The sequence below is a fragment of the Gastrolobium bilobum genome, unplaced genomic scaffold, assembly GCF_033153095.1.
Source record: "Gastrolobium bilobum isolate Gb01-03AN ecotype WA unplaced genomic scaffold, APGP_CSIRO_Gbil_v1 utg57555, whole genome shotgun sequence".
Lineage (NCBI taxonomy): Eukaryota > Viridiplantae > Streptophyta > Magnoliopsida > Fabales > Fabaceae > Gastrolobium > Gastrolobium bilobum.
The window spans coordinates 55,028-65,562 of NW_026899042.1; the positions used below are offsets into that span (position 1 = coordinate 55,028).

At 35.5% G+C, this 10,535-nt stretch overlaps 1 protein-coding gene across 1 annotated transcript; it reads left to right on the forward strand.

Moving 5' to 3' along the window:
* Positions 1 to 4,709: 4,709 nt before the first annotated feature.
* Positions 4,710 to 7,840, forward strand: LOC133286483 (receptor-like protein EIX1). Its single transcript, XM_061483900.1, has 3 exons — positions 4,710 to 5,416; positions 5,480 to 5,909; positions 6,069 to 7,840. Exons 1-3 carry the CDS (start codon positions 4,718 to 4,720, stop codon positions 7,838 to 7,840), a joined length of 2,901 nt encoding a protein of 966 aa, XP_061339884.1. The 5' UTR covers positions 4,710 to 4,717.
* Positions 7,841 to 10,535: the final 2,695 nt, after the last annotated feature.

Here is a 10,535-nt window from a genome sequence, read left to right on the forward strand (position 1 = left end):
CTTGGACACCAACATGGACTGGAAACTTGGTCCAAGATCTGTATGAAGTTTCTGGAAAGGGTCAACGTGTTGGGGTGAATTTAACTCAGCAAACTTGCAGCTGTAATGTGTGGCAGCTGACTGGATTGCCTTGTGAACATGCCATTGCACACAAGAATGAACCTGTGGAAAATCATGTTCACCAATGGCTAACAGTGGATGCTTTGCATGCCACTTATGAACACACTCTGAACCCAGTCAATTCCCAACAAGATTGGCCAGCTTGTGATGCCCTAAAACCACTTCCTCCACGCTTGAAAAGGCCTATTGGACGTCCAAAAAAGCATCGCAAGAAGGATCCAACTGAAGAGCTTATGAAGTTCAACAAGAAGCTTAAGAAGACTTACACAGTTCAATGCTCCAAGTGTGGTCATACTGGTCATTATGCCAAGACATGTAAGGGACCTGCTGGTGGATCAAAGAAAAAAAACTAAACCGGTTAATGTTGAAGTTGGCCAGTCAGGGTCAGTTGAAGAGATCCTCATCAGCATGAGTCAGGGCCCTCCACCAGAGACAAGCAGCCAGCATGCACCAAATGCAGCTGAACCAAGAGCCAGCAGCCCACCACCATGCAATCCTGCTGAGGCAGTGACCAGTGAGACAACAGCTGCAGCTAGCAGTGGCACCAGAGCCAGATTCATGAGCTTCATGACTACACCAGGATTCAGGCCACCTAGGCCAGCCCCACATAACTGAACATGAATTGTAATCACTGACATTAGGCCAGTTCGATTGTCTTAGTAGGCATTTTTTTTGTTATTAGGCCATTAGCTTGGAATTGTAATTAGACAAGTTTTTTGGTTTACTTTGGTTTTGGCCCTGTTTAAATTATTCTCCAATGACTTTTTTTTGTATGCCTCTGGTTATGGCCATATTAAGTATGAACACTTTGTTTTTTGGGAATACATAGTGTTCCTACTTAATGGTTTATTATGTCAGTGCCAATTGTAAGTACACAGTCATGATTTCAATGGAATATGCTTTATGGATTACTAAATCTCTTATGTCATTACTAGTTTGGAATTGTTGTCATTGATGTGAAATGATTGGAGGATTATGTCAGTTTGGTTACTATCTGTATTCACTGTCATGATTGTTTTCTATATTGTCAAACAATACTATTTTTTGATTCATTGCTTGTCTTGTTACAATATTTGTATGCTGTGTCATTTTGGGGTAATGTGTAAACATACCTGAATTCTGGGTTCCCTTTTATGCCTTATAAGTCCCCCACAATTTGGGTCGAGGACCATTTTAGTCCCTGTAATTTTTTTCAGTTGGACAAATAGGTCCCTAACAAATTCATCGAGACCCAAATTAGTCCCTGTAACACATGACAGTAAGACACATGACAGTAAGACCAAAGGGGCACCAAAAGCTGTTACCACAGAAGCTCATTCCCCCCTTCTGTTTAATTCCCTTAATCCTTGTTGTTACTGGCATTCCCTCAATCCACAGAAGCTCATACAGTCTTTTGACATTTTATTTGGCTTTCAAGATAACTTAATACTTAGCAAATTGTGCTTTATGAACAATCAAGTTCAAGGACATTAACCATTTTAAGAACAATCAACATCTCATTACATCCCAACAGTGGTCTTTCCATTACAGAGAAGCATACATATTACAGATTAAAAATGTGCATTTCACTCCACCCTACTACAAAGATATAAACATATTACAAAGACAATGATGATGGATCAGCTAAGCCCACATTTACACAATGGAGTAGCTCTCCTTCTTCCACTACTGGACCCAAACGAACTACCTAAGCTCCCCCTTCCAGAAGACATAATAATGGCATAAACACAAAGTTCAACCCTAGATCGAACAGTATACACCCACCTTCCCTAAACCGTCAATCATTTTTCCTAAACCGTCAATCAATTTTCCCCAAATTCATGCGTTCAACCTTCGATTCGATGCCATGCTTTCTGGTTTTAGTTGAACCCTAAACCCTAAACGACGACGTTTCTTGTATGAAAGAGAATTTTGTGTCTAACGTGGCTGAGCTTACCCAAACGACGGCATCCAAGCACTCCACGTGGGCAACCGCACGTCACTTAACGTGACACATCAGCACCGTCACTCACTCCGTCAATTTTCATTTGACAGAAGGACTAACGTGGGACCTGTTTGACATTTTTGGGGACTTTTTTTTTGAGTTTATTTTTCTTAGGAACTAATTTGGCCACCGCATTTTTTGTCAGGGACCAATTTAGGCCTTTACTCTATATATTATCATTCAACAACCTTCAACTGTTGAGGATGATTTTACATTCACACAACTCTTACTAACTATGTATTCAGTTGATTTAATCACCTAATTATGTATAATTAATCAAATAATTAAACAGTACTGTACATATATACGTATGTTTGACGTGAAATTCGTGATTTGACGTGATAGATTGACGTGATATTCGTGAAATACAGATAGATTGACGTGATTTTCGTGATTTGAGTAAACGGTTACATTAGTTTGGCAAATGGTTGATTTCAACAGCGTGAGATATGGTATAGACTAGGTAAAAATTTGCAGCATATATATGTCTTTCCTTTTTTTTTTTTTTCTCTTTTAAATGTACCTATTAGTAAACTTTCCTTTCGCTAAGCAAATTAGCTTTTTTCAATTTTACGAGTTGAAACTAACCTTGTCGATCCTCACATATATTCTATTCTATATAATAATCAATTTATTTAATATATATAAGTGATCAGTTTTTCTTTTTTATAAAAAAAAAGGAAAAAAGAAAGAAAGAAGAATTAAATATATAAACAGCCATAAACAGATGAAGGATGAAGCGAAAAAGTCTGAAAATCCGAAATTGCATCTTAAAACATGATAAGATAGAAAATAGGAGAAGAATTTAGAAAGTTACATAACTTCTTTCTATGTCCCTCTAATTGCATTCCTATAAGAAAAAAAAAAAAAATTCTTTTACTATTGGAACTCAAATTCCAACAGCTGGAACGACTACGTATTAACCATTTTTAGTTATTATGGGATAAAAAAAAAACACTTAAGGATGTATATAACAAGAGTGTTATTTTGTTGCATTAAAAAAGAGAATGGAAATTTAATGGATTGGAATAAAAGAGTCTTAAAATTAGATTTTGTATTCCATAATTGAGGTCCGTTAATTATATTTGCTCTTATTTACTTGACTTGACTTTAATCTGTTGTCCATAAAAGACTAAAGACTTAAAAAAGGTGGAAGACTAAACCTCCCAAACTTCATGTGACCAAAAATATTAGATTTTGCACTCCACAATTAATGTCCATATAAAGTTTTTCAATATCTCTTGTACACCATGGAAGACTAAAACAAAAGTGTATAGCAACAGGATGTGACAAAAGTCTGATGCTCACAAAAGATATTTCCCTGGTACAATGTAAGAAAGATTAACCTTCCATTTTTGAAATTTAATGTTGAAATGTAAGAATAAATTTATTAATTATGTAATACGGATATGATATCTGCCTATTTTTTTGTTATACCACTACCTACTCATCTCTAACTCCGTTAAATCATAATTTCAACTAACTTTCAGACTTTCTCTCTCATTGTGATATTATGATCTAACGGTATTAGAAAAGAATAAGGTAGATACGAAAAAAGTAGACATAATATCCTATATGTTTTTAATATTTTAGTGTACAAATTAAAATAACATTTCTTAAGCATTTATTATAATTTGTATATGAGAATATCTTAGGTTTTCAAGATCTTAAAAATTAAGACAGGAATACATACATACACATATATAAAATTAAAATGAGGGTATTCAATGACTGTATTTCAATTGACAACACATGTAGAGTAGAGTTGGGGAAAATTTGAGTTTGATTTTCATCAAATACATCTTTAAGGAGGGGCGATGAGCTTTAATTGTGACTAACTCCCAAGGATAGTTCAGTAGGCAACTGAGTACCGAAGGGTTTGCTTTGGTGTTCATGGGTTCAAACCTTAGTGAAGATAAATTCTTAGAATACTTTTGGGGTCGGAGTGAAAATGTCTCCTCCTCGAAGAGGATTAGTCTCACCCATCCTTCAATATAAAAAAGAAAAATGTGATATCTTAAATTTTGATATGATGTAAAATTATGTTGAACCTACCTATTTAAATTGATTACTTCTGAAAAGATACGCAATGTAATACTAATTTTGATATGACATATTTTTATTAATTCAATTCGAGGAGGGTTATAGTTACAACCTATTTTCTTTACAACCTCTTACAACCATATATTTTAACCGTTGATTTCCGTCAATCAACGGTTAAGACTTTCTCAAATTAAATTTATTAATTAATTATTAAATCACAATAAATGATAACCGTTGATTGACGAAAATCAACGGTTAAGATATATGGTTGTAAGAGGTTGTAAAGAAAATAGGTTGTAAGTATAATCTTTCTCAATTCAATATAGCAATATTAAATTATATTGAGATACATAAAATAAATACAAAATTTCTGGTAATCTTAGAATTCAAGTCAATTGCTTGCTTACGAGTTACGACAATAATGCAAAGATTAAACAGTTAAAAATAATGAAAATGGAAAAAATAAAAAGCCCCGCATCAATATAAATAACTGAAAGCAGTTTTATGCTGAGAAAACACAACTAAAGAAACACTTATACAACTTGTTTTGTATGCCTGTTTACTGTAATAATGAATTGTTCCATCTTTACCGTTCTCTTTGCTCACTTTTGTTGTCTTACCTTATTAACGTTTCATTTTGGCATTTCCACAAGCTCCTCTGCGATTGCGTGCATTCCAAGTGAACGTGATGCACTTCTGAGGTTCAAAGCTCATCTGATTGATCCTTCAAATAGGCTCTCTTCTTGGAATGCTTCCAACACAAATTGCTGCCATTGGGCTGGAGTTGTCTGCAGTAAAGTAACATCCCACATTCTTCAACTTAACCTCAACACTTCACCACATGATGATGATTATTACTCTTATTTGGAAAGTCGTGAAGCTTATAAAGCTTATTTGAGGTCGATGTTTGGTGGTGAGATAAATCATTCTTTGGTTGATTTGAAGCATTTGAGTTACTTGGACTTGGGTGGCAATGATTTTGGAGCCATTCAAATTCCTAGTTTCCTCGGTGCAATCACTACTTTAACTTACCTTAACCTCTCAGACGCTGGATTCTATGGGAATATTCCTCATGAAATTGGGAATCTCTCCAATTTGCTCTATCTCGACCTCAGCTATGCTGCCAGTGGAGAAATTCCATATCAAATTGGGAACCTCACGAATTTGCTCCGTCTTGACCTTCCAAGTGAATACGGTGAACCTCTGTTTGTAGAAAATCTTCATTGGCTTTCAGGTCTTTCATACCTTCAATATCTTGATTTGAGTTACGCAAATCTATCAAAGTCATTTGATTGGTTGCAGACTCTGCAAGCTCTTCCTTCTTTGATGGAGTTACGCTTGTTTGGATGTACACTCCATCATTATAATCAGCCATCCACAGTAAACTTTTCATCTCTCATCACTCTTGATCTTTCTGATACAAATTCTTTTGTCCCAAAGTGGATATTTGGACTGAGAAAACTTGTTTCTCTTCAATTAAGAGAAAATAACATTCAAGGTCCGATTCCTGATGGTATTCAAAACCTCACACTTCTTCAAAATCTTGACTTGTCTATAAATTCATTCTCGTCTTCTATACCTGATTGGTTATACGGTCTTCATCATCTCAAGTTCTTGAACCTAGGATCGAATGATTTTTGTGGGTCTATTTCTGTTGCCCTGGGAAATTTGACTTCACTAGTTGTTCTTGATTTGTCAGGTAATCAACTTGAAGGAAAAATTCCAACTTCTTTGGGTAATCTTTGCAACTTAAGGGAGATAGGTTTCTCATTTCTCAAACTCAACCAACAGTTTGATAAAATTTTAGAAATTCTAGCTCCATGTGTTTCCCAGGGACTCACCAAACTAGAAGTTTCAGGTTGTCAACTTTCAAGCAATCTGACTGATGAAATTGGACTGTTCAAAAATATTGTCAATATGAATTTGTCCCACAACTCAATTCATGGGGCACTTCCCATGTCATTTGGAAAACTTTCATCATTAAGATTTCTTGATCTCTCCAAAAATCAATTGGATGGAAATCCATTTGGAATTCTTAGATCCTTCTCTGAATTGTTCCAACTTTTAATTGATGGCAATCTATTTCAAGGAGTTGTCAAGGAAGATGACTTTGCAAATCTTACAAGTTTAGAACAGGTTGATGCATCAGGGAACAATTTCACTTTAAAAGTGGGTCCCAATTGGCACCCTATTTTTCAGGTTAGCGAATTGGGAATGAACTCGTGGCAGTTAGGTCCCAGCTTTCCCTCATGGATTCACTCACAAAAGTATCTTAATTATTTGGATTTGTCAAACGCAGGGATTTCAGATTCTATCCCCTCTTGGTTTTGGGAAACAATTTCTTTTGTTAGTGATCTTAACCTATCTCACAATCATATCCATGGTGAGCTACCAAATATTTTAAAGAATCCAATATCTATCGAATCTGTTGATCTAAGCTCTAATCACTTGCATGGAAAATTACCCCGTCTATTTGTTGATGTGAGTTGGTTAGATCTTTCAAGCAATTCATTCTCTGGATCCATGAATGATTTCCTATGTAAAAGCCAAGACAAGCCAATGCCATTACGATTTCTCAATCTTGCAGCAAATAATTTATCAGGGGAAATACCTGACTGTTGGATAATGTGGCCAGACCTTGTGGATGTGAATTTACAAAGCAATCATTTTGTTGGGAACTTACCCCCATCTATGGGATCCTTAGCTTTGCTACAATCTTTGGGCATTCGTAACAACTCGTTATCAGGAATGTTTCCTGCCACTTTGAAGAACACTAGTAAGTTAATTTCCTTGGACCTTGGGGAAAATAGACTTACTGGAATTATTCCAGCATGGGTTGGAGAAAGGCTCTTAAATTTGAAAATTCTTCGCCTTCGATCAAACAGATTTTTGGGTCATATTCCTAATCAAATATGTGACATGAATTTTCTTCGGGATTTGGACCTTGCACTAAATAGTTTGTCTGGAAATATACCGAAATGTTTCAACCACTTGAATGCCATGTTGCTAAAGAACAAAACTATGAATTCATTTATCTATACCAATGCATCTGACTGGGGGATAGAATTCAGTTCAATAAGCACACTCATATGGGTGAAAGGAAGAGGTATAGAGTACAGAAATCTTCTTGGCTTGTTAACAAATATTGATATTTCTAACAATAATTTATCTGGAGGGATACCCAGAGAAATTACAAATCTAGATGGATTGATTTATTTGAACTTGTCTAAGAATCAATTTACTGGCCAAATTCCATCAAGTATTGGCAATATGAGATCATTAGAATCTATTGATTTCTCAAGGAATCGACTTTCCGAAGAAATCCCTCCATCCTTGTCAAACTTGAGCTTTCTCAGCAAGCTAGACTTGTCTTATAATCTTTTGAAGGGAAAAATTCCAACAGGCACTCAATTGCAAAGCTTTGAAGCATCCAACTTTATTGGCAACGATCTATGCGGCCCACCACTTCCTGTCAACTGTAGTTCCAACGTGCAAATTCCTAATGACAATCACAATGGAAAAAAAAGTGATGACCATGAAATGAATTGGTTTTTTGTGAGTATGGCATTGGGATTTATTGTGGGATTCTGGGTTGTGGTTGCTCCTTTGTTCATTTATAGATCGTGGAGGTATGCCTATTTTAATTTTCTTGATGACATGTGGTACAAAATGCAATCTTTTTTTAGACTGTAAAATTGTAATGTAGTATTACTATTTTATATGTTGTGAGAAATAAAATTATAATTGGAACACTAAGAGTAACCTCTTAGTTTGAGACTTAAGAAATATATCTAATTATTATTATTATCCATGTAATCCTCCCCAAATAATATCACCATATTAAACTTTTGTCATGTAAGTATTTCAGTGAAACATCATAAGGTGGAAATTTCTTAATTTCAAGGACAGAATTTTGTGATGACAATGTATTGAAAAGGTTCTACATGGGTGTGGAAGTTGGATTCGCTAGTGGCTTTTGGTGAGTTTGTGTAGTACTTTTCTTGAACAAGACATGGAAGCATGCTTATCTCAAATTTATTGATAATATGAAAAACTGACATTTTATGAGGGTGATCTTAAGGTTCAACTTGAATATCATCAAGTGTCCCCTTGAATCTGTCCTTGGGTCTGGCATACACCATTTTTTGTCTCACTTTTGATGTATCCGGAGACCTACATGTCACAAATAAGAAAATAAAGATATGGCACAAAACAAACACCTTCCATTTACATTGTAGTATGGTAAAAGTGAAAGCAGAGTAGAATTTGAATAAGACAGAAGGGGAAATGACAGAGTGAGAGTAAAATAAGGGGACAAGCTTCTGTGCTACTGGGCATATTTGCTGGAAAATAAGACATCAAAGTCCTTATTTTTGCTGAATAGGGCTATCATCGTGGAAGTTGTTAAGTTCATTTCTTTCATTTTCTATTGTATTTTTGGTTTGTAGCCTTTTATATCTAAGCAAGGAATCACGTATTATGTTTTCTGTATCTTTGAACATAAGCTAAATTTGTATTGGTTTGGGAAATTATGTGAATTGAAAAATGACTTAATTGCTGTCAACATAGTTTCAGTTTGTTACATGTACTATTTTCACCGATCATATTGCTGGTTTACTGATCATTTTCCTGCAATATTTGCGGCTGAGGTTTACTGGAAAGGAATTTGTGTTAGACCTGTGCAGAACAATGTGTGAATTGGTTTAAGGAATTAAATCTACTTTACGATGGATTATATGAATGGATTCATCCAACATAACCTGTAGAACTTAAAACGAATTCTATATTCGAATGTGAATTAGTGTTAATATTTGCATGATAGTTCGAAAACTATGCAAACCTTGGTGCGTTCTGGTTTAACTGAATTAATATTGTAGTATCATTTGCTATAGTATTCAGGTGCACAATCACTGAAAATAGGAGAACCCTTTATCCAACCTCACTCATACATTGTTCTCGTCATATGCTCTTTCTAATTTGTTTCTTGTGTTCTTTTTAAGTTACTGGTTTTTAATTAGTCTTAGTCTAAATCACAATCTCAAATAATTTTTCTTAAATTGAAAATGAGATAGGATCCTTTGACACCAGTGTCAAATTTAAAGTTTGACACCTCGTCTGAGAGCCATTAGATCAAAAAAGATCAACGACTCTGATTTGTAAGCACGTGACATTATTGATCTTTCTTGATCTAACGGCTCTCAGATGAGGTGTCAAACTTCAAATTTGACACTGGTGTCAAAGGATCCTACCTCTTTGAAAATATCATCAAGTGATAATTAAATCCATTTGCACTATAAGGCATGTTGATTTTCTGATCTGACATTCTAACTCACCAATCTCCACTTACTTGTTGACCACATATACTTGGATATTAAGATATTTTTGCCTTGATAAAAGGCAGAGACATAGGCAACCCAACAATATTTTATTTTGATACTTTTTCATTACTGTCCAACTTTTTTCTTAAAAGAAAAAAAAAAAAAATCAAAGTTTTCAGCAAGACCACTTGGCAAAACTTAGTCTTTGAAACTTAAGCCCTCTTATTCAAATCTGTTTAATGGCTTTTGAGAAGTGTAAATACAATTTTATATGTTTTGCAAAGTGTTTTTATAAAGTTTCCATTGAAAGTTCTCAGATGATCTTGGTTTCATCTGATATAGTTGAGAAGAGTAGTCTATGAACCTTCTCAACTCTTGTTTTTGGACTATCCCTTCTCAACTCCAAGTCCTTAACCTTAAGAAAAGTTTGACCAAAGATTTGTTTTGTAAAAAAGTTGAATAAACTTGAAAGAAAGTTGTTGGGCCGTGCATGGGGAGCTCATGGTGAGGAGAGATCGTCAACTATGGGTCAAGTGAGTCGCAACATTAAGTAGGCTCAGAACACCATAATCAAACCCAAAACGTTAAGGCATTAGGTGGATGGGTCCTTCCACTTATATAGTGCTTAGTTAGTCCATTCTTAACCAACGTGAGACTTCACCCACTCACACTTGGATTCTTCAACATCTCCCCCTCAAGTGTGAGTCGTAGGCCCACATTCTTTCCCTCTCAAGCAGAAGTTGCTTCATTGAGTATTCATGAGGTTCATCAATCATCAAGGCTTGGATACACTCATCAAGACCTTGGTCTCCCATATCTTCAAGTCCTTCCACTTATATGGTGCTCACTTAGTCCATTCTTAACCAATGTGGGACTTCACCTACTCACACTTGGATTCCTCAACCCCCCCCCCCCCCCAAGTGTGAGTCGTAGGCCCACATTCTTTCCCTCTCAAGCAGAAGCTGCTTCTTCGAGTATTCATGGGGTTTATCAATCATCAAGGCTTGGCTACACTCATCAAGACCTTGGTCTCCCATATGTTCAAATACTTGGATCACCTCAGGCCAACA